Genomic DNA, 25,912 nt, shown 5'->3' on the forward strand with positions numbered 1-25,912 from the left:
AGGGGTGGTTGGCCAGAGCAGTTCATTCTGCAGGAGAGTGGGTGACGTCAGGATTTATAACTGTATTAAACGCCATGACAGTGAGCCATGATAAATCAGTTCCCCCTTCTTCCCAAATCACAGACAATAAAAGCTTTGGCAGTGAAAGTCATTCATCATCATAAAGACTGGAGACGTTCTAGTCATCAATTTCACTCACATCCCTAATACTCTGGAGAGGAGTGCAGGAGTTTGAGGGGGGTGGGGTTGGGGAAGGGAAAAACAACACGAAGAAAGATTGAACAGGAATAATTATAAAGGTCAAAAGAAAGAATCCCTCCAGGAAACAAGTTTGTATTTTGGCAGACAGAAAGACCACAGCACTGACACTTGAAGAGTGCTATTCCTGTAAAGCCATGCTGCATCCAGTGTCCAGAGTATACACAGACAGGCAGGTAAAGAGATAGGGGAACACCAAACCTCATCTTTGAGCATGTATGTGACCCATAAATAAGGACTGCCTTGTCCCATAGGAACCAGCTATGGAAATCTCTTGCAAAGGTGTTGTCTCTGTGTGTACTGTGTCTTAAGGTCCAACTCTGCTTACCCCACTACAGAGCTGCTCCATAAAAGACAGTATAGCCCTTCCCGGCCAGGTTGTCTCCACACCAGGCTCCTGGTCATGTAGCATAGCAGCCAGGCCATTCTCCCCATGGCAAGGTCCTTCCATACTTTCCCCAAAAACAGGGATGGAGAGCATGGGGGCCACCATGGCCAATGGGCAAGGATGATGGGAGTTGTAATCCAGAAACATAGGAAACTGCTTTATCATGAGTCAGGCTATTGGTCCATCTAGCTCTGTATTGCCTACACTGACTGGCAGTGGCTGTCCAGGGTTTCAAGGAGGAATATGTCCCAGTTGTATCTGAAGATATCAGAGGCTGGATCTGAGACCTTCCTTTACCAGTGAGCTGCGGCTTTTTCTTCTTTGTGCTTTGCACATCACCACAGGCAGTTTGAAACTGGAAAAGTCAAGTAGGGCTGAACTGACAAGCCTTTTTTAATCTCTGAATCTTATTTGGCAGGGGCTAATTTGGCCACTGCAACTCCAAGGCACTCAGAACACTTCAGAGGGGCAAGGCAAAACCAACAAGTCCCTGCCCATATAACTAGAGATCAACACATTTTGTCTAACTTTTGTGGACAGCCAATACCGGTAATTTGTTGTTCCCTCCCACAAGGAATGGTGCCTGGTTCCAGACCTTGCACTCCACCTTCAAAACAGTGTGAGCTCAAAAATAATCTCTTACTTCCCTCTCTGGCCCCAAACTTGGAGCTAAGGAGGGAGCTGGGGAATGTTCCTAGCTCTCCTCTTCGTCTTGGAGGTGTAGAAAGGGATGAATATCATCCCCACAGTTGCACTACACTTGGGCCTTGGAAGCCTGGCAGTAAGAATTATGCAGTAAGGATATGGTGTGTTGCCCATGAGGCCAAAGGTTGGTGTGCAGGGTGGGAGGCAGCTAACAAAACAGCAAAACAAGCAAGAGGCAGTTTCAGAGTTGCCAACTTGAATAAAATATAGGGGGGGCAGGTAAACCCCACCCCACGTAATCAATCATATGATGTGGTGCATGCACACCATTTGAATGGCAATTCCCATCAACTCTAGAAGGGCCTAGCCCCCTCAAATATTTTATTGGGGGAGTGAAGACCCCCTCGGCCCCTAGGAGTTATTAGGAATAAAAGTTTCAATAGCATTTGAAGACACTAGCTAACCCAGTGTAAACCCTGAGACTTACGCCTTAGGTCACTTTTCTCACAATTCCCTACCAGGTATCCTAACATTATATCAGATTCACAGAATAGGCACACAAATACAGTGGTGCCTCGCAAGACGAAATTAATCCGTTCCGCGAGTCTCTTCGTCTTGCGGTTTTTTCGTCTTGCGAAGCACGGCTATTAGCGGCTTAGCGGCTTTAAGCAAAAGGAAACAAACTCGCAAGAACGCGCAAGACATTTCGTCTTGCGAAGCAAGCCCATAGGGAAATTCGTCTTGCGAAGCACCTCAAAAAACGGAAAACTCTTTCGTCTAGCGAGTTTTTCGTCTTGCAAGGCATTCGTCTTGCGGAGCACCACTGTAAAAAGTCAAATATTATCCTCCTCCTGGCATTGATCATATTATGGTCTGGACTCTGAAATATTCATTTCTGCTACTTAGTAAGTGGTCTGAAGTCAAGATGGTTACTTATGCATGGAACTGTCAGTCCTCAAGAAGCTATAAATAGTACAGAGCATCATGACCCCCTCTGCAAAACTGGTTACTGTTAGCACACTTATTTCTTGATTTTTCATCATACATATTTAAACCTTAGATTCCTTCCTTAAAGTCTCGTGATATATGAAATATTTTTAAAGTCTCCAAGATGGGGACCCTAAGCAACAGTTCTGCCTGCCAAGGAACTGTAGCTGTCTCATCCAAAGGTGGCCGCAGTTTCTGTGGAAGACGTTTGTTTAATGTTGCATCTTCTAGCTCCATCCAACTAGATTTCTTCATATAAATAACATTAAAAGGTAGAATGTCAGTGTGCTGGTTTATGATATGATCCTTCCAAGAGAAGTGTTGAACTTTAATTATAAGATAGGTCAGTATTTAGTGGCTCAATTTTGAACCAGTCCCAGTGTGTTACTTAGGACTTAGTCAGAGGTGCCCTTTCATTTAGTGTGCCCCAGAAAGTAATTAGTTCTGTTGTCAATAAATTGCCTTTCTTAACAGATTAAAGTCATAGCAGAATATAGTTATTATTTGGGCAATTGAATTTGCCCATTATTACTTTCCAGGGTGGTTTTTATTTTATTTTATTTTTTAAAAACCCTCTCTCATTGCTGTCATAATAGGAGATTTTTATTGTTCTCTTGATCTCTAGACTAGCTGTTAAATATTGTTCTAATGACTCAGCGTCTGTATGCCTAAGTTTTTTAAAAAATGTACAGACCATTCTGTCCAGAAATTTTATTTCAAGGAAACAATGGAATCTTTAACCTTTTGTGCTGTACTACTCTTTTATTTCAGAAACTATCATTCAGCACTAATTTCTTCATTAGCTAGACCATTTCTCTCTATATTATCTTTATTTCCAGCCCAGGGAACAAGACAGATTTACCTTGAGTCACACAGGGCCAAGGTTGCCAAAGGCTCTGTGGCCTACCATCATCTGCTCAGTTCAGCTCATATTGGTTCATACTATGGCCACCCTGAATGTCCCCTGGCCCATGAGTCCCCTGGCCCCTCTGCCCTGGACAGGAGACTTCCTTGGTAGAAGTAAACCACTAATTGCAGATTGGGGGGGCAGGATAACTCTGCCTGATTGACCACCTCATCGTAACTCCATGTTTAACCATTAATTACCCAGGTAGTTAAAGGCTCAGAAGATGTTATCTGCTACCATACTACCCATTCGTCATGGCCAGAGGAACTGTTAACCACTTATTTGCATAAGTGACTAGAGTGAACCTGACACGGAGCTCATGCAGATTGCTGGGAACACCTTACTCAGCATGGGGTTATTTCCTGTCTGCAAGACAACATAAACATTAAGTTCTCCCTCCTGGAAAGTTAACTATGTCATACCCTCCAACATTTTTCTGATGAAAATAGGGACATCCTATTCCAGTAGTAGTAGTAGTATTTTTATACCCCAACATATATATGCGGCTTCCAACATATATAAAAACATAATAAAACATTAAACATTATAAAGCTTCCCTATACAGGGCGGCCTTCAGATGTCTTCTAAAGGTTGCATTGTTACTTATCTCCTTGGTTCAGAGGTTGCCTAACTCTATATCCTCCAACATTTCTCTGATGAAAATAGGGTCATCCCAAGGAAAAGCAGGACGTTCTGGGATCAAATCAGAAACCGAGATGGCTTCTGTAAATTTGGAGCTGTCCTTAGAAAATAGGGACACTTAGAAGGTCTGCTATGTGTGACTTTGTCTATCAACCCCAGTATCAGCTTTTGCCCACAAATTACAAACTGAGCCAAGATCAGAGATGGCCATTTGGGGAAGTGTGGGTCAGAGCAAGACAAATCCTTTCTAGTGTGTTCTCCAATAAATATCAAGCCATCCATATGTTGCAGTAGTGCAATGGCAGGAAAGACAGACAAAAGCACAGATCTAATTCTATGTTGACAGTTTACAATTTATGATCCACCAAGCTGAATGTAGCTATGTATTGTGTCCTCCCAAACCCATGTTTTTGCAATCCGAGGAGCAGGGAACAAAACCAGAAGGTGGGCTGCCATACACAGTTTGCTGGTGGGCTGCATTCAGCTAAAACCATTCTGTTTCTGCCCAGGTGTTCCATGAACCTGCTCTGTCTCTGTTGTTTTTGGAATCTATGCTGCAGTTTTACCACAAATGGTATGAATAAGGCAGCAAAGGTCCCACACTGGAAACCTAGTTCTTGTCTAATGGAGAGACAAGAACAATTAAATATGACACTTCTGGTTTTTGAAACTGGCTGCTGTTTGAAGAGAGTTTATGTGCCTCTTTGCCAAGTCCTTAACATGACAGGCCCCATTTGGAGTGACAAATAGATTATTGGAAAATGCATCTGCACTTTTATCTATTAAGTACAGTGAGAGGGAGCTGTAAATCTGGTATTGTGCTGCTCTTGGAGAAGGCATCTACTAACACCCAACTGTATACGATAGTGCAGATCAACACTCTACAGTATTACAACAAGATTATATTTCAGTATCATTCAAATGCCCCAACAGAAAGAGCTGTTTTGTTTGTTTATCTGCTATTATCAGCCCAAGCCTTTTTACAATTTTAGTATTAGCGTTCAAAGAAGGTTTCAGCACCTCGATTTTTCAGAACAAAACTTGGTATATGCTTTCACTGCCAGGGGCTATGGCCTCTATACCCAAGTCCAATCCTGAAATGTGTGTTCTCCAGTCCAGGATTCTTGGGCTCAGCCTCTGGTGCTAAGGGCTTCCCCCACCCCACTTTTTATCCATTTTTAAAAAGTTATGTAGTTACCAGGCATCTAAGGGCTAAAATAGATGTGACATTAATTGTGTGATTGCAATTAATGGGACTATTTAAAAAAATATGAAATAAGAGGGAGGGGCCAAGATTGATATTGTGGTGCAGGGGGGGGGTGCCTAACCCTTTCCCTTCCGTGAAAATATCCTAATGAGCCAGGAGGAAAGCGTCTATTTTCACCATTGCAGCTTGCTTTCTAGGGCAATAGTAATTTGGGACAGAGCAAATTTCATAGAGGTGACAGTGTTGGAGGCAATAATTAACCTCCTCTTTGCACACTGTGAATTTGATTGTGGTTCACCACCCGCATCCACAACTATGGCTTCAGTTTAATTTATTAATATTATCGCCTGGCTGTGAGTGCTGAAGCCACTCCCTGCAAGGCCCTTTCCACCTGGCCTAGGGGGCGGGGCCCAGACTCACCCAGACCGTTATGCCTGACAACAAATCCTAACAATTAGATTGTTTTGCCCCATCTTTTTGTGCCTGCCAAACAGCCGTATCATGTTTATGATCATATTTTATTCTCTTATCAATTATGTTATTTTAAATGTGTTTTTTATATTTGACTTTACTTAGCAATTTTTCTTTTTTGAAATGTTTAATTTTTTTTTTAACTTTGTGATAAATATGTTTTCCATAGTTGGCCTCCTTTGTAATGTTTTATTTTGAAATTTTTAAGATAATATTTTAGTTTTCTGTTAATTATGTTGCTTTGACTGTATACTCTATATTTGACTTTCTTCAAAAATGTTTGATTCTGGATTGTTTTGTTGATGTTTTAATATGTTGTAAACCACTTTGAGATTTTTATTTAAAATATAAAGCGGTATAGAAATGAAATGAATAATAATAATAATAACACCGTAATTACATAGACACATCCTTTGAAATCACACATTTAACATCACATCTAGTTTGGCAACCAAACTAAGAATGTGGGACGAGCCCTGCTGGATCAGGCCAAAGACCCACCTGGTCCAGCGTCCTGTTCTCACAGTGGTAAACCAATGTAAGAACAAATCTCCCCACTTTTGATTCTGAGAAACTGCATACTGCCTCCGACTGTGGGGGAAGAAGGTGGCTGCAATAGAGCAACTTCCCCCCCCCCAAAAAAAAACCAGTGTAGTTGTAAAAGGTTTCTCTACAATATAGATTGTAATAAACCTGGGCTATCTTTTAGGCTGCTACCTTTCTTCAAAATAAAAAGGTTTGCTTCATTATTCCTCCTTAAGATTTTATCACCATATGTTTTATAATTAAAATTAGCATAAACCACATAGCAAGTTATGGAAATATCCCATTGCATCAATTACTGTCCACCAGCTCAATGGTCTTTTTAAAAAAATGCATGCCAGTCCATCAGCTTGGCTGACATCCACCATCCCAAAAGTGCACCTAAAGCTGCTCAGGTACCCTAACGAGAGCTTGCATTGGCTCCTTGAGGCTCTTATAAAGCATGTCTACCACAGAAGTCAGACAGAAGGAGAGAATCAAGCATGCACCAGTTCTGAAGTGCCTCCCCAGTAAATCACCACAGCTGCCCAGGGCTTATGATGGTTCCCTCACTCTCCATTATTTACACAAAACTTATTGGTTCCATTGGTAGTAGAGAACTACATGTGACTAGTTCTTTGAATCTTTTTAGCTATGGCAATTGAACCTCTATGCTAAATAAAGAGTCCCATCGTACACTAATATGAAGCAAGCTCCCAGTGGTCCCTCTCAGATGCTCCCAAACTCCATTCTGTTCCATCCCCATCATTCTCTTTTCTTTTCCTATTCTTGGCTCTTTCAACCCAATATACTTTGAAGGCTATGGTCACAGGGACAGTTGTTTGGTGGTCATTGCTGCTGTGGTGAGAGTAAATGGAAACAGAAGGAATTTAATATTTTAAACACTGAAAACAAAAAAGATTTGATGTAAAAGAAAACACCAATAAACTTGGTTATTTCTCATTCCCTCTTTTGTTTTTCTTCTACCCTCTCCTCCACCTTTCACTTTCACATTACACTTTCAATTTGACACAAAAGGAATTTAGCTATTTTGGATCATCATCCAAAAATAGGTCATAAAAGGCAGGTCAAATAAGGTGGTCTAACTAAATGATAAATGGCCCTTTCGTCGCTTCTTTGGCATCAATCCCAGAGGGGTTGAAGGGAGCAGAGCACTATCTGTTAGTTAAACTTTTTTCTTCTCCTTTCATCATGACTAGAATGAAGAAGAGATAAGGTGGGGGGAGAGAGAATAGCTGTGATGATATGGAATGAACCTGTTTGTGAAAGCCATGAAAGAAATAAAAAAGCATTTACTCTAGGCAAGTGGTATAAATTGTTTTACCAACACATACAAGCCTATTCTGTGAAAATCACATTTTGCTTTGATGTAGTCTACCATACGGCAGGACTTTTTCTTTCTTTCTTTCTTTCTTTCTTTCTTTCTTTCTTTCTTTCTTTCTTTCTTTCTTTGTCTTATTAATCAAAAAAGTTATACACTGCTGTATCATGAAAAAGTGCTACTCTCTGGACACAACCTTGAAGTTACAAACAGAAACAGTGTAATAGTGCGTCTCCAATGCCCAACTCACTAAGTCGTTCTAAGAGGATACCATGGCCAATGGTCTCAAAAGCTGCTGAGAGATCAAGCAGAAATAAGAGGATCACACTGCCCCGTCCCTCACACAATAAACGTCATCCAATAGGGCGACCAAGGCTGATTCAGTTCCAAAGCCGGGTCTGGACCAAGACTGTAGACTCTTCTGGGAATACCTGCAGTTGCTCCACAACCACCTTCTTCACTACCTCTGCAAAGAAAGGGGTGTTGGTGACCAGTCTATAGTTGTTACACTCCATTGTGTGGACTTTTTGAGGGGTGGATGCACCACTGCCTCTTTAAGGGCAGTGGGCACCACTCCATTATTCAAGGATGCATTTACCACACCCTTGGCCCATTCAGTTGTTCCCCCCACCCAACTAGCTTTAATAAGCCAGGATGAACAAGAATCTATGGTGCTGGTGGTCAATCACATCACTGTAAGTATCCTGTCCACATCCTCAGGCCACATCAACTGGAAATGATCTCAGAACACCAGGCTCAATGTTAAATCAGACACTTCAGCTGATACTGTCACAATAGCAGCATCTAAATTACTGTGGAGCCAAGCAACGTTATCCTTGAAGTGTTTAGCCATCCACTTACAGCCAATTACTGTGTGCTCTAGAGGTTTGCACACACACATCTCACCTGGTCAGGAGTAATAGAAAAGAACCCTATGAGACCCCAAAGCATAACTGCCATGGATTCCCCAGCACCGTCTTCTAAAATTTGTGATCAAGATAGGAGTGATAGCACTGCAAAACTGTACCTCCAACATTCAGCTTGGATCACCTAAGCAGAAGGACACCATTGTCAATAGTACTGAAAGCCACCAAGAGGTCCAAGAGAATGAACAGAGCTGTACTCTCCCCAATCAGCAAAGGTCATTCCACTGGCCAATGAGGCCAGTTTCTATTCCAGAACCAGGCCTGAAACCCAAGTGAAATGGATCGCAATCAGTTTCATGCAAGAGTGCCTGGAGTTGGCCAGCAACCTCTCACATAAGCACCTTGGAGTTTAAAGCATATCGTGTTATATGTTTTCCATGTAAGCGATTATCAAATTGGAAGAAAAGGATAAGATGGTCTTGTCATACAGTATTTGTAAGCTATCTTGAACAGGTGGGAAGGGTGGGTAGGCGTACTTTAAAAAATCAGATGACACAAGCACTGCCAACTAATAAATTATACAGTTTGGCGTTTTAAGAGAGGAGAGTGATAGCATGTTACTTCTTCAACTGTACATAAGCACAGAGAAAGTTTTGCCTTATAATATTAGAAATCAGAGATAGAAATGGAGAGAGATAATTGGATTTCATCAGCATATTGCTGACAGCGAACTCCAAAATGACCTCTCACAGCAGCTTCACATAGATATTAAACAGCATGTGGGGTAGGATCAAACTTTTGTGGCACCTTGCAGGACAGCTCCTACAGGGTGGAACAATTCTAGCCATGCATACTTTTCTGCATCCTTGACAGGTAGGAATGGAAGCATTGCAACATGCTATCTCCAATGCTGCCAAGCCGCATAGAAGGACGCTATAGTTCATGATATCAAAGAAGAATCAGCATTGCAAGGTCGTTCTCTCTCTTCGCCAGCTCCCACTCTTATTGCTAGTGAACATAATCCACCAATACGACCAAGGCAGTAACATTATAATTTGAAGCCAGAAACCAGATTCAGGTGTATTTTCATAAATAGTTTAAACACGGGTATCTCTCCAGCATATTTTATAATAAAATGGATTCATGTAGCTTCTCTTTCATTCCCCTGCTTTCCTTAACCATTCCTTTTAAATGCTTGTTATTTCACAGCCTTTTCTGGTTGTCTGGGTAGCTTCCTGCTTGATAAACTCCAGCACTTCTAGATTTGCTTTATAGCTTGCAGGCATTTTTTTCTGCATCTGAACATGACTTCTGCTTCACTAGTTACAAGGAAACACATGAATTGTTTACATTTGCCTCCTAGATATCATATTACTAAGCATACTGCAAAATATATTATGGTTATTCTGATAAATCTTATTTGTATTACTCATGTAAAAGGTAAAGGTAAAGGACTCCTGGCAGTTAAGTCCAGTCACGAACAATTCTGGGGTTGCGGCACTCATCTCGCTTTACTGGTCAAGGGACCTGACGTTTGTCCGCAGACAGTTTTTCCACGTCATATGGCCAGCATGACTAAGCTGCTTCTGGCAAAACCTGAGCAGTGCACAGAAACGCCGTTTACCTTCCTGCTGGAGTGGTACCTATTTATCTACTTACACTTTGATGTGCTTTTGTACTGCTACGTTGGCAGCAGCTGGGACTGAGCAACGGGAGCTCATCCCGTTGCGGGGATTCGAACTGCCGACCTTCTGATCGGCAAGCCCTAGGCTCAGTGGTTTAGACCACAGTGCCACCCGCATCCCATTACTCATGTAGACTTGTATATAGAAAGTAGTATAAATTTCACCCATGATACAATGTTATGTCAGTATCTGGTCACCAGAGGTGGATGGCATTCACCTAGAAGTCCTAAGAGATCCTGTCTGCTCAGAAGTAATCCCCATTTAATTCAATGGAGTATACTATAATATGAAATTATTTATCTTTTTACCCAAATAACATAATTTCTCACTAAAACCAGCCTCCATCAAATATTTTTAATTGAAGATTATTAAAATCAATACCAATTTCCAAAAAAGGGGAAGGGGGTTCAGAAAATTAATAACAATACAACTACCCCCAGTTATCTTGCTTTGTCCCCACACATTATCTCAGCATGCCTTACAAAAGCCCCTGTGAAGCAGAATTAATACACAGAGCACGTGTTGCTATATGAGAGGACGAACGCATTTCAGCCAGGGGCAGTGCCCTTACTGTACTTCAGTTTAAGCTGAAGTTGTGAATGAAATATTGTAGGTGACTGGGTCCTCCTCATAAAGCCCATAGAAGGTAATACAACATGACTGACACCCAGCCATTCCTCCCCCTCTGTGGTTTGATATGACATTTTTCAAGGGGACTTTGCTCCCAGCTTTATGCCAGCTCCTCTTTCTCTGTGCATTTAGGTATGTATGTTGTGGTGGGTGCCAGGGTCATGGCTTCTAGGTGCTCCTTTTGGCCCTTCTATTTTTGGTGAAGGGACTGGGCTCCCCTGAATTCCCAAAAGCACAGAGCTTTGGGGAGGAGGCAGGAGGGCCCCAGCATCCTGTCAGAAGCCTGGCACCTCCTTCCCAAAGCCCGGGAAGCTTCCGTCTGGCTTAGGAAGGAGGTGTGGTGCTCCAACGGGGTCCTAGAGCCCTCTTTCCGCCTTCCCAAAGCCTGGCTCCAGCTCCTCCTGATGACACATGTGCAATGTCACATGCACCCCAATCAACCACACAAGCTGGCCCCTATGGTGGGTCAAAGCCTGTCACAGTGAGGAAGAATGCTTTCTATTACGGCCAGGGTGTGGGGCTGCTGGCAACCATAGCACAATCTAGACCTATTGTGTAATCACTGTTCTGACACTTGTGACCCGCCACCCCAGGTCAGTTGGGGGTCTGGTCTGGAGCAGGCTGGCTGAAGTTCAGCCAGCAGAAGCCACTATTCTGTTGGCCCAGCAAGGATTTCTGAAAATTGTAGCAGGCCCAGCCAATCCAGAGGCTTTATACTTCTTGTCAATCACAATGATCACAGGGGCCAGTGTTGCACATGGCAACACTCCTCTGCTTTGCTTAAAGGAGATGCTAGTACCAAGACTGGGTCCCAGTTCAACCCCATGTGAGGTTCCTTATTCAAATCCCCGGCACTATGAATACAAAGTGAGCAGTAACTTCACTGCTGCAGCTGAAGAAGAACCATAAGATTGTGATCCTCTCTTCATTTCTCTATATCTCTCTGAGGGTGCAGACACAGATGACAAGAGAGCCAGGACCTTTTCATGGGTGCTTGAAAGATAGGGGGCAAATCAATAAAATACAATGTTGGCAAAGATAACTGTTATCTTTGCCAACATTGTATTTTATTGATTTTATTGATTTCACTGTTTTTAAAAGGGGGTATGTGTGCATGTGTGTGTGTCTGTGTGCGTGCAAACACACTCGTTTATTATTAATGAAGATGTAATATGGAAACAAGGGACGCGGGTGGCGCTGTGGGTTAAACCACAGAGCCTAGGACTTGCTGATCAGAAGGTCGGCGGTTTGAATCCCTGCGACGGGGTGAGCTCCCATTGCTCGGTCCCTGCTCCTGCCAACCTAGCAGTTCGAAAGCATGTCAAAATGCAAGTAGATAAATAGGTACCGCTCCAGCGGAAAGGTAAACGGTGTTTCCGTGTGCTGCTCTGGTTCGCCAGAAGCAGCTTAGTCATGCTGGCCACATGATCCGGAAGCTGTACGTCTGCTCCCGTGGCCAGTAAAGCGAGACGAGCACCGCAACCCCAGAGTCGGCCACGACTGGACCTAATGGTCAGGGGTCCCTTTATCTTTTTAATATGGAAACACAGGAGCCCCCTTCAAGTGACATCACTTGATAAGGGAGCATGAGTAGAACAGGGCTGAAGGGGTGGTGCCCATTTAGCCTCCCCCCCTACCTGCACGCACGCACGCACGCACGCACGCACACACACACACACACACACAAGTTTCTGATAAACATCTTCAATGGGGAGGACTGTGTATCAAGGCTCCCTCCCCACCGCAGAGGTTAGTTGTAAATGGGTCAGTCTCTCAGCTCCAGCCCTGCTCTGTCTATGTTCCCTCTTCAGACAGTAATGCCTAAAAGAATACCAAGTTTGTTCCCCTGAAAGGTTCACAGCTTCTGGATTCACTTCTAGATATTTGCCTTGCAAGTATCTTCTCTAGAAAACAGACTTTTCTCATTTTATAGCTGAGATCCCAAGAGGCTTGTGTGCTCATTCAACCATTTTCCACGTATGCATCATTAATCTCCCAAATTTTCCTTCGCTGCTTTATGTATTTCATTGGAAGCCATGTCTGAGGATTGCTTACATTTCAGGAGTGGTTTTGGGGGAAGCTGCATGTATTTATGATAACCTTCTGCACGTATTCAAACATATGATTCCCCTACCTACACTCTGAAGTGATGCAGTGCAGGAAAAAAACCATGAGACTATACTGACTAGATCATTGTGTGGATTGGCTCAGCCACTCATCCAAGAAGGCTACTGAACGTAAAACAGCAAGTTATAGCGATAGCGTGTTGGGGAAAGAGAGATTTTTCAAATCTTCAAATGCTCTTGAAGAACTAAGTGACCTGGTTTGTCAGTCTGAACAGTCTCTAAAGGCATACCCACAAAGCAGTTATGCCATTTGGAATTGTATGTTGTACAGTTCACATCTGATCCCGCTGAAGTAAAATATTCTCATATAGTTCCCTTTTGCTAGGTTGCTTAGCACTCTCATCCACTCATTTCTGGGCACTGCTAATGCAAAGTGACTCTCCAACCAGCTGCAGTCAGAGTTGCCTGTGGATTTGTCAATCTGCCCTCTGTGCCTTATTGGAGAGGCGAGCAAAGGTGTCAATTTCAGTGCCACTTTGTCCTCTCAAAGTGATAGCGACCAAGCTGAAGTCAGCACAGCAGAGCAGAGAAAATGCATCTGCAGGTAATTAGTAACAATCAGGGGCTGCTCAGGAAATGCTGACTACAGCAGTAATGAGCTGGGCACATGTCATTGGCTTGCAAATGGAGAGCACGCTTATGAACCGTGGCAGCAGGCAGTAAGAGCAAGGTTTTTTTTAACTTAATATTTAATGTGGCATAAAAACGATGGAGAGAAATCAACTAGTTCTCTAATCAGATGTTCAGCCAGTGGTCCATAACCACAAGCAAGTTGGTGGATGAAGCAGTATAGAAAAGTGTCATCAAAATTTCCTTTTACCATAATTTAGGCCCATTTTTATGGACATGCTGATGTGAATGCCAATGTCTAAACAGTACTCCCCCCACCCCCCATTCAAATGATATTACTACAGATCAGATCTGCAAATCTGCTAGGAAATGCAAACCTCAGACTGACACCACAGCTGCACGGAGGATCTTTTACATTATTATTTCTCAATGCTGCTTTCCTACTTCAGCCAAAGGCTTGAAAACAAGAACAATGAAACACTGTGGCCATAATTCTCTTATCTGCATGGTTCTCAGCCTATTTTGCATTGATTAAACTATTTTATGAGTTGGCTTAAGAACTCAGGACTCACAATACAAACTAGACGTAGGTCAGTTTGTGAATGGAAGCCAAGCTCTGTCCCTAGACATTCTCATAAAAACTGCTGAAGCTTGAACTGCAGATCTCAGCCCTATCAAAAGAACCAGATTAGTTTTCTTGGCCACAATAAAACCCATTTCTCAAACTCTCTTCATTCCAGAATATGGGGGCTTTTAAGCATTTTGCACATTAATATCCTGCTGGGTGTTGAATCGTGGAACACTAAGGAATTCAACGGTTTTATTTTCATGAAACAGAACTACTTCCTCTATTCAGTCAATGACTTCTGGTGCCATTTACAATTCTTTCTTTTTTTAAGCACAACACTACTTTTGGGTCTCCTACACAAAATGAAGATGTTATAACATATAGGTTTGTGATTTTTGAAAGATATAGTATTCTTGCTAGCCTTGCTAACTCCATTAATTTCAGATTTTCACAAAGTTCAGTTCTGTTATACACCTTACTTGTGCTCTATGCTATTTTTTTTTACTATTTTTTTTTACTAGAATCACCATAGTCAAGAAATATGTTTTAAATTTACAAATAAGGGTGCAAACTCAAGCTCTCTTAAAAGTTAAGGCATAACTAAAGGTATACTAAGTGACCCTGAGGATCTTATCATTTAACAACTCTGAAAATGCCTTGCACATTCAGACTAGGGCTTCTGTGCATACTACAAAGCATATTCGCAGCACATTCCCCCCCCCCCCCCCATAATTCTGGGCATTGTAGTTTACCCCTCACAGAGTTACAATTCCCAGCAATCCTTAACAAACTGTAGTGCCAATAATTCATTGCAAGAAAGATACCTACCACCAGGCACTAGAGTTCATGGAAAATGAGAGGTAGAAAGAAAAAAGGAGATAGGTAGGACTTTCCTGTCTGGCAAGCTTATGGAAGGAGAAAGAGAATGGGGAAAGTAGGGGTGGGGTGGGGTGGGGAGCGAGATAAAGGAATAATAGAAGGGGAAATGCAAGAATGAAGCAACCAGGACAGCACTGAAGGGAAGAGAGCACAGCAGAGTGGAAGGTGGGGGCAGGGGAAGAAAACGGAGTGGTTGTAATAGAGAGAAAGTGGACTGCACCCCCCACAAACCTGGTGCCAATGCTCTTCTAACTCAGCAGTTGAAGACAACTGCACTAGATGATTGTGCACAACCCACTACAGAGAAGAGGATTACAACTTTTCCTCTTAATAGTGCAGTTTGGTGCACGCTTACCTGAGGATTACATCTGAGCAAAAATTCATATGATTGAACTACATGTGCTTAAAGGAAATAAAAGTAATTTAGCACTTTCTGTATATCATAATGGTGCTTGCTTGCTTGCTTATTAGCTTTCCAAGCTAAACATTTTCCATCTAACTGAAGGCTTTCTATGCCACTAGCTATTTATTATTTTTATTATTATTTTAAAGGATGAGTAATTTTCTTTCTTTCTTTCTTTCTTTCTTTCTTTCTTGCCAGGGTGGGGGTGGATGTCTCCTTTTCAACTGACTAGAATTGTCTGGGTGACAAAAAATAATCAATTGATTTTTTTTATAATGTGCATGTGCTTAAATAAATCATATGCAAATGAGCACTGACAGATTTTTATTCCCCTCTGGGAAAGGTGGCAACCCTAATTTATTTGCCCTTTTCGAGGCTTCTTTTTATTTCTAGTATATTTTTAAGGTAGAGTATTATAACCAAGAGTAGCTCACTAACATAAGCAACAGCATAATATGTTGAATATTGATTTACATTCATTTAATAATAATACTAAGGTAATTATGTTTTTTCTTGATCTTAACCATAAAAGACGCTCACTGAACTGTGGCACATTGAGACAAAAACACTTTTCAGAGTAGTATTAATATTGCTGCAATGTTTATTTCCCTGTTAATAGAGAGCTTGGGGTGGCTGAATACCTTTCAGTTTAGGAGTGCAATGGGGCCACCCAAAAATAGGGTAATGATTTCTACATACCCAGAGGCTTACTAAATCTTGCCTTTCTCTACTGTTCCTGCTCCCATTTCCTCTTCCAGCTTTCTTTTCCCTCTTAATCTCCTGCCGTCATTTACCTGTAGCATCCCATCTTCCAGTCTAGCTTTCCTTAAACCCCATTTCCTTTACCACTTCCTCTGCTAAAACATCTCCCTGCCCAGCCCTTCCCAGATCAAACCAGCTTAGCCAATGATTGCCAGAGGCCCTTCTGCGCCAACTTCATTTTGACTGGCAAGGAGCTAGTCAGTTACTGCCATACAACTGCTCCATTATAGACAGACAGCTGAGCCAATCACTGCCAGAGGTGGTCACAGACAAGGAGAGCCATCATTGTCACCACCAACAGCACAGAATCTCCATTGTCACCACCAACAGCACAGAATCTTGGTGCATTTAGGGATGGGGGGGGGGGAGAAGAAATTCAATTCAGGTCATATTTAAAAGTGAAACTATCAAATCCACACTTTCAGAATAAATAGGAAAACTAAAATATAGCCATCCTTCAAAATCCACACTTATCCGAATTTTGCACTGCAGTTCTCCAGCCAAACATTGTTTACCAAAATGCATATATTAGTAGAAACTGTGCATCAAAAATTATATAGTAGTGAAAATAACATACAAAAATGTGGTATATTCAGGGGAAATGCTTGCAAAAAAGTGTTTTAAAGGAGAAATTCACATTTAAACACTGAATTTTCATGAGGATTAAAAAAAAATAAAAACAACAACCACAAATTGCTGCAGAAATGTGGAGGACTGAATTTAAAATTAGAAAAATGGGAAACTAACATAACCAAAATGGGAAGATCTTTTCATTCCTATGTGCATTATCATATAAATAATGATGATAACAATTTATTTTACAGATGTCAGTTAGTCACAGTTGGAGCCACTAAAACTCAACTCTCAACTTTGTTTTTCTAACTACATGCCTGTTGGGGGGGAGGGGGGAGGGGGCCCACCCATTTGTTCTCTGGCAATGAGCCACTTCCTTTGTTTCCTTAATGGCCTATTACCTCACTAGGAACCTAGTCTGGCTGTTCCAGGAATAGATTTTAACACTTGCTGGATCCAGAGATTTGAAGGCTCTTGGCATACAGCCTACCCCCCCAAAAAAACTCATAACAAACAAAAATAATAACAAACAAAAAAGCCGAATACAAACAAAATTAAGGTGTCATGAGTCAGAAAGGGGTGGGGGAGAAAGAACAGCAGTGGTGTGGAGAGATGCATAATTTATTCTGGACTTTGTATAGCATAAAGGTTTGTGATTACTTAAGACTTATTGTTTGCCTCTTCTCAATCAAGTCTTTATTAACATTTCAGCTAATTAATGTGCCAATTACATTGTGTCCATTTGTCTATAAAGTAAGCACTAGTCTCCAATTCTACATAGTATCCAAATACAAACCTCTTTGACCCCAAAAGGATTTCAAGCATCACTTTAAAAATAAACTCAATCTCATCACACTAAATGTGGATCACAAGTAAGAAAGAAAAGGTATATCTCCATGCCCAGAGCTGTTTCTAGCTCATTATCTGCCTGGGACAGGCAACCCTTAACTATCCTCCCCTCCCCACAAACTCACCCCCATGGTCCTCATTGCTCAAGCACTGAAATAAACCAGCATAAAACATAGCTAATTAAATCCTCATCTTCATCTATTCTGGACTTCTGGCATAAAAGCAAAGCAAATCTTTGCTGCTTGTACTGTATGTATTTAGGTGAGAGGTAGGATGAAAAGGACGGAAGCATTTCTCTTATAAGTCTCCAAAAGTCATTCATCTATACAAACTGCAGGCCTGAAACCCTTGAACTCAATGTGTAGTGTAATTTATTTATTTATAAAATAATTTACTGATTGATTTTCTACAACAGGTATTCAAATACTGTAATATATATATATTTAAATATATTAACTAAAAGTTTAAACATGCTATAGATGTAGGAACTAGGAATGAAACAGTAGCTAATCATCAGCATAATCCAATAAGCCAGTCATCAACATGATCATGCAATGCTCTTGAGGACAGGAAAGTCTTCAGCTATTGGCAAAAGCTGAGCAGGTCATTTGATATTGTTAGGGCAAAGGAGAAGCCCTCACCTAGTGCGGATTTATGTATAGGTTAAGTAGGATGAAGCCTAGGGCTTCTATATCTAGGGGGCCTCCCCAGCCCACCCACCCCCAGCGGGCAGTCTCCCCTCTCCCAAAATTGCAAACCCAAGACTTCATTCATGTGAGGGCAGGGCAACTCGGGCCAAGTAACTGTGAGACTCTGGACCAGCTAGTGGGGCCCACTTTGAAACTCTAGGGCCCAACTTGGGGGGGAAATGTGGGGCCCTAGTTCACAGCCAAAATCTGCAGAATATTAGAGATATAAATCTGTGTGCTAGGTCATTTTCACAAGGTCAGCAAAGCCCTTCAGAAATCAGACCTGTTATTGAGTTCTTGGGCAAGTTTGTATAGTTCACTTCTGGATTCTTTATAGAGAAGATTTTGATGAGCTTGAGAAACAAGCAAAAGCCACCTTGCCAAATATTAACTACAAAACAAGGAGACAAAGAAGTGAGGGAATGGCAAAGAAATGACAGAAGTGCACCTGATGCCTTAGATGCACTTTCTTCAAGAGATAAGTTTAGGATAAAATCCTTTATTCATCTATTAGATGCACTTGAAGCCAATTTAAAAAGAAGTACTGTGTACAGTGATGTTGCACAATTGTTTTTTCCATTCTTGCTATTCTGATAGCATCTAAGCAAGAAATTCATCAAGGTGTTGAACTGTTGATGGAAGCATATCCAGAAGATATTGACCTGAAATGTATTGATGAACTTTTGCACTTTCACCTGTACGTGAGACAAAGCCATGTGCTTTCAGCAGAGCACTCTTTGCCTCATACAGACCTTTATCAAATTATATGCAAGGAAAAAATTCAGATGACCTTTCCTAATGTGGAAGCAGTTTTGCAGCTATTTCTTAGCTTTATGGTCACTAACTGATTGGGAGAGAGGAGTTTTTCAAGACCCAAAAGAATTAAAAATGAATTAAGGGCCACGATGTCTCAAGAGAGGTTGTCCACACTGAGCATTCTGTACACTGAGAGTGACAAACTTAGACAAACAAGTTTTCTGATGTCATTTAGAGGAGAAATTGTGAATTGCAGAATTTTAAATACCCATCGTCATCCTTAGCTTCATTCAATTTTGTTTATAACACTCTTCCATTTTCTTCTAGTCGTGAGGGTGAGAGATTGGGAGGGGCCTCACAAGTGGAGTAGCCTAGGGCCTCTCTTCATCTAAATCCAGCCCTGCCCTCACCCAAATTAACTGGGATGGTTCCGCTTCAAATTAGGCCAGAGTCAATTAAACCCACTGAAAAGAAGTGGAGTCCTTTTAGGTCTGCCTGAAAGTAAATTAGATGGCACCCCACCCTCACCAAAACCCACTTCAAGCACCAAATCAAGGGAATACAGAATAAGGCCTCTTCCATCAATCGTTCAAAGAGTGGAGTTGCCAAGCTCCAAAATAAGGAGACCATAAGAAAATAGCATATGTCAGGAAATTTGTAAGACTTTTTAGGCTATACAGTGGTGCCTCGCAAGACGAAAAAAATCCGTTCCGCGAGTCTCTTCGTATAGTGGTTTTTTCATCTTGCGAAGCAAGCCCATTGACGGCTTAGCGGATTAGTGCTATTAGCGCTATTAGCGGCTATTAGCGGCTTTTAGCGGCTTTTAGCGGCTTTTAGCGGATAAGCAGATAAGCGGCTTAGCGGCTTAGAAAAAGGGGGGGAAGGGGAAAAAACCGCAGGAACTCGCAAGACATTTTTGTCTTGCAAAGCAAGCCCATAGGAAATTCGTTTTGCAAAGCACCTCCAAAACGGAAAACTCTTTCGTCTAGCGAGTTTACCGTCTTGCGAGGCATTCGTCTTGCGGGGCACCACTGTACTACTCTTGTAATGTTCACCATCATCATTTTAATACATTCAATAGACCAGTAATAATAGTAAAAACAAACACAATGTACACAGTTAACAACTGAAGTCCCAAAATTTATCCTTCCACTGCCACTGGTAAAAATTTAGCCACTACCTATAGAATTTGATCTCCCAGAAAATATTTAATGTAACACTGAGCTGACTTTCCTAGGAGTTTGGCCAATATGTATTAATGTTGCAGTTATGGTGCCTCTCACAAACAAATATTTCACTCCTTGAAATAATAACTATATGGCAAACCTATACTGGACATGGGCTGCTTAGAACCTTACATATCGTAAGTATCACAGATATCAAACATCAAAACTAAGACAGTTTCAACAAGGAATGATAAAACCTCCTACTACATCACCATAAGCTCCTCCATTTCATACAGTATGTCCATTAATAACATGTTCTTGGTAGATCATCTCGTTTTCCTTACCTGTCACAATAGGATATGATTGTGGACCTGGAACACTGGCTCCTATATCTGCTGAAGTAGGGCTTGTTAAATTAGCCTTCATATCATCTAATCCACCAGTTAGTGATGCCATGGCTGAGTATTCTGTTGACTGAGAGCAGAAAAAATGAGATAACTTAATACATCTACTGAGTATTAAAAATCAGTGCCTAATGCATGATAAAACCAAGCTATAAAGGTGGATTCCTGTGAAAATTGTTATTATTTTACACAGTATTATTATTATTTGTTTCACATGTCATGTGGGTAGCTTCTATCTATGATTAGATCATATGCTAACACGAGTTTTGTAAGCTTAAACTATGCAGCTTGCTAAGTATGTGCTGGGGGGGGGACAGAAAACAATTTTTCAGAGTGCATAAACATTTTGTTATGCCCAATGTGTTACAGAATTAGGAAATTCTCTCATCAGAGGCAAAACTTGTAAAACATTTTGAGCATAATAAAACACTTTGGCACTTTGATAACTTATGCACCTGGGGGACTGCTGAATTTGTGTTGGCCGACACAAGTTTAAAACACTAGTTTGGGGAAACTATGAAGATGTGACTCCATAAAATTCCTCTTGCTGTGGTAGAAAAATGGTTGCATGTTGCTCTGGCAGAACAACATTGGTGAAAAATAACATGCTTTACTGGTGCATACAGTTAAGTACTGGCAATGTTGTTGTTTTCAGGCTTTCCTCTGCCATGACTTTCATTACTATTAGGTTGCCACCTGAAGAGCTTCGTAATACAGAACTGATTGTGAGGCCATAAGAAAATGATGTATTGCATGCCTCAGGACATGAACAATACTTTGTGTAATGTATTAAATCAAAATTGCTTATTGCAGTTATGGTGCATCTCACCTATTCATAAGGTTCATAAATAAGGTACCATTCCTTGATCTAAGGAGCTGATGGTAAGCCTCTTGTCCAGTACCAAACTAATACCACAATCACTGCAAAGAGTAGCAAGCCAGCAGTATGCGTGACTGTAACAAGTATCGGAAAAGGCTGTCCTGTTTGCCTGACCTTTTGCTTGATGGTTTCTGTTAAATTAATTAGTAGCTGATAATTATTAATGTCATTGTCTTTGGTTATGGATATTGTTTGTTAATATCTGTGGACTGTTGGTGCTGCTTTGATTTGCTTTTACTGCTGCTTTCAGATTTGGTTTGTGTCTCCTGCTCTTGGGTTTGTACTGCTATCATATTTTTACTTCATTAATTTTTCAATGACATGTGAGTTGCCTTGAATATAACTTTGTGGCAGAAAGGAATATTGAAATAAATAACATAACATAGTTTGCAGTGAAATACTTGCACCCTTATCCTATAGTGCTAGCATGAAAGCAAGTGCCCTAAATTCAATAGGACATACAAATCCATTCCTCCTATACACTGTTGCTTGGAAATGAATCTCACTCATTTCTATGGCACATGCCCTAAGCTGGTAGGAACTAGGATTTCCCCTCAAGTCTCAACAAGTGTTTGTAATATAGATTAAGAGCTTGATACAACTAATGAGTCGCACTAGCAGAAGACTGTGCAAGGATTTCTGCAAGCGCAGTAGGGCTTTCTCCCTCCCTCCTCTCCCTGTGCCCCCTACCTTGAAATTGGCTCAGAACCCCCAGAGCAACACACGGGGGGGGGGGGGGAGGAGAAAGGGTAACATTCTCAAGGACTGCCTGTCCCCCTATGAACCAAACCCAACCCTGTGATCATCTGTAGCCCTTTTTCGTGAGCCTCCTCTGCGAGAGGTCTGGAGGATAGCAACATGAGAACGGCTTGTGTGGACAGAACGTTCACCTTAGCCCAATGTTCAATTCCTGCCTATAGTTTTTCAGACCCATCCCACAACCAGGGATATGAGAAACTTCCCAGGCTTGATTCACAGATTCACAAAGTCTCTTTAAACAGAACGGTCTTGCTTGTTTTGCATGCTTTCAAAGGAGTGTGTGTGTGCGTGTGCGCGCGCGTGCGCTTATACCCTGGGGAAACCAGAACTACACATCAGCAATGCAATCAGTGCTTCTTCTGCAATAGACATTTTGGTCTGGCTATTGTCATGACCACCTATTAGGGAATGCCCATAGCTCCATACTAAGTAACAAACTTAACTCCATCTCATGCTCTCACCAATAATGGAACCAATAATTTGAGGGATATTTACTGTAGATATGTGAAAGCTTATTCATTGATCTGTCAAAGCACTCATACAACTTTTTTAAGGGGAAAAACAATTACAAGATTACCTACTCTCCCGCACAACAATGCTTCACATTTCAAGGGCATTTGAATTGCTACACGTCAAAAACAGGATGCTGTGTAATGCAGCAGTGCTGAGCACCATGACATAATACCCAACAGGTTTCTGTGATATAGCAGAGGTCTCAGAGGCATCCTCTCTTTGTGTGGCAAAACTAGTGAGACAGGGTTGAGCCTTAGAGAATTGCTAGCCTGGCAAAACACAGTGACACTCTCAAGCTTCTCTCCAAAGTTGTCAGTAGTTGTCAACCCCAAATGTTCCAGAAATGTCTGCATTAATCCCTGAAGCTTCTTGTGCTTCCTCACATTAATTGCTAAGAGGACTCTTCTGGCAAGTGGACACAAGTGTGAAGTGCAACTTCGTGGCCAGAGGATCTAGCCCCATCACAACTTGACTGGCTTCTGACCTCCCTGGGCAAGATCATAAGGCGCAGCAATGTAACTGTGTCTTTGTGGCATAAACAACGTCCACAATATGGACTGTGTTTATCACTTGCGATACCACTCAAGGAACATACACCATTGCAAAAATAATAGAAAAATCACAATGGGGAAAAATAGAAGCAGCAACAGAAATCATCACTATTACTCCTGTCACAATTATTTTCAGAGTATGTAAATACAAATAAGCAAGCAAAAGTTTAAACTTCCTTCCTCAAAGCACCCATAGTGATGTACAATTTAAAACACCAACAGTTTGCAAAAATAGTTGCATACTATAAAAAAAATTATTTTATTTTATATGTAATCACTCCTAATGTTTCAATCTGAATATGGGGAAGATAAAAGGTGACTGAATCTCCACCCCTAGTGCTGGAAATCCAAAATGGTTACTCTTTCAGTAAAGGGACCCCTGACTGCTAGGTCCAGTCACAGACAACTCTGGGGTTTTGGCGCTCATCTCGCTTTACTGGCCAAGGGAGCCGGCATACAGCTTCCAGGTCATGTGGCCAGCATGACTAAGCCGCTTCTGGCGAACCAGAGAAGCGCACGGAAATGCCGTTTACCTTCTACTTGCACTTTGACCTGCTTTTGAACTGCTAGGTTGGCAGGAGCAGGGACTGAGCAATGGGAGCTCACCCTGTCGTGGGGATTCAAACTGCCAACCTTCCGATCGGCAAACCCTAAGCTCAGTGGTTTAGACCACAGCACCACCCGCGGCCCATGGCTACTCTTTGGATTGCTGATATTTCACCAGGTGCAGCAGACACAATAGTAATAATAATAATAACCCACCCTTCACCCTAAGGTCCAGGCATGGGTTGCAACAATTAAAAAAGAATGTTAAAACAGTTTTAAACAACTTACAGTTTACCATGTCTTTGCAAACACAAGGTCTGGAAACGTAATCATTTTTTTTAAGAAAACTGAAAAGATCAGAATGCTGAAATCTACAGACAAAACCACATTCTGTGGCTTATTTGTGCTGCTGTAAACTCACAGCATACATACAACTGTGCACATATTTCCTCATGCATCACCCTTTTTTCTTCTTCTTGCTACATATTTTATTTGTTCCCTGTGTTTCATTCTTCCACTCTCACCTCTTGAACCTTCTGCCGGATTGTCAGACCCCATTTTGTCGGCAAATTCTTTCCTGAGTTGCAATAATGTTGCCTCTTCTGCACACTCCACTGTCAATTAACTTTGTCATATTCTGTCCTCAACACTATTTTATTGAATTGCCTCTCTGTCCTTAAAATAATGAGCCCCCTTGTGGCAGTGGACAGTCACATGTATAAGTTCAGGTAAACTATATAGTGATACCATGTTATTCCTGCATTGCATTGAGAAAAACCCTGCAAAACCTATTGACCAAAGAACAACGTAAGAACTTAAGAAAAGCCCTGCTGCACCAGGCAAATGGTCCATCTAATCCAATGTCCTGTTCTCATAGTGGCCAAACATGTGCCTATGGGAAACCTGTGAACAGAAGAGCACTCTCTGGACTAGTGAGTCCCAGAAACTAATTTTCAGAGGTACACTGCCTCCAGCAACGCAGGTGAAACCATTACAGATATTTCTGAAAAGAAAGGAAATGAACATGTGTACTCTTCAAGCAATGGTTTGTCATACTTTCAGGGTTGTTGTTGTTTTTTACAAATTAAGTGGTGTGTACATTTTATGCAACAAATAAATAAAATATATACTGCCTTCAAGTCCCTGAAAAAAAACACCATTCTCCAGCTACACAGAGTCCATTTCAGGCACTATCTGGGCAGGAGAAGGAAGCACAAGCCTACCCAACTTCATGAATTGACCCAGAAGTGGAAGACTACCAAATAACCTAAGCTAGAAATCGCTGAACACAATGTTCTTATATATCAGTTGCATAATATTGACAAAATTTCTGATTTATTGTTAGTTTATTTCTGGGCCCAATTCAAAGCCCTCACATTAGTGAGCCCTGAATGACTGAGGCCCCAAATCTCTGAAATAACATCTCCTGCCCTTCAGACACTCTCAGGTTCCACAACCCCCAGAAATTCAGAACAGCTGCCATGGAGAGGGCATTCTTTGTGGCAGCGCCTAAGCTGTGGTATTCCCTCCCCAAAGAGGGTCATCTGGAACCATCACAGCTCTAGTCAGCAATGTTTTGCTGCTTGAGGCAAAACAGAAAATGCTGCCTCCCACCACCTTCAAAGCCACCACCCACCGCCACTGCTTAAGCCACCACCCCTGCCAGTGCCAAAACCACACCCACCCAACGCAGCAGCCTCCCTCCCCCTCCCATCTTTGGGAGAAAAAAGGAGACTGAAGAGTGAGTGACAGCAACAGAGGAGGAGGAACAGGTGATAAACAGCACGGGAGACTCCTTGAGGCATGGATCCGCTACCCCTTCCAACTGTTCCCCAGTCTGCCATCTGAGGCAACTGCCTCACTGAGCCCCATGGGCAGGTGAGCACTGCACTTTCTTTATGTAGTTTCCATTGTATTCAGAAGATACAACTCTTTATCCTGGCCTTTGACACCAGATAGATAGATAGATAGATAGATAGATAGATAGATAGATAGATGATAGATAGATAGATATGGTTGCAGTTTCTTTTAAACTGATTTAAATATTGCATTTTAAATTGCTGTAACCTGCCCTGGGACTTTACAGTGAAGGATAGGTAAGAAATTGAATTATTAATAATATTTCTCAGCAAGAAGAGTAATGCTTCCTACTCTGTCCTTTAGTCACAGTCACACTCAATGAAGCTTGAACTGAAATCTTTCTCTACACTTCTTAAGTCTGCAGCTCAACCTTCTTCCTTCCTCAGCTCCCCTGCATGCATACCTTGATCATCCCTAGCTATTATTGCATTCACCATCCAACTGATTTTGTCAAAAGGCTGACACTTTCTTCTTCTTTTATTCCCCCCCCCTTCAAATAACTGAAGAT

General features: G+C 41.7%; 1 protein-coding gene across 4 annotated transcripts in view; it reads right to left on the reverse strand.

The window, feature by feature from the left end:
* Positions 1-25,912, reverse strand: part of PAX5 (paired box 5) — a 261,611-nt gene that overhangs the window by 82,012 nt on the left and 153,687 nt on the right. For all 4 annotated transcript variants that reach the window (XM_083719437.1, XM_083719436.1, XM_083719434.1 and 1 more), the window contains one exon: positions 20,236-20,365. In XM_083719437.1, the coding sequence (XP_083575563.1) occupies positions 20,236-20,365 (130 nt within the window). The remainder of the gene's footprint in view (positions 1-20,235; positions 20,366-25,912) is intronic.

The sequence above is a fragment of the Podarcis gaigeae genome (assembly GCF_964106915.1).
Source record: "Podarcis gaigeae genome assembly, chromosome: 17".
NCBI lineage: Eukaryota > Metazoa > Chordata > Lepidosauria > Squamata > Lacertidae > Podarcis > Podarcis gaigeae.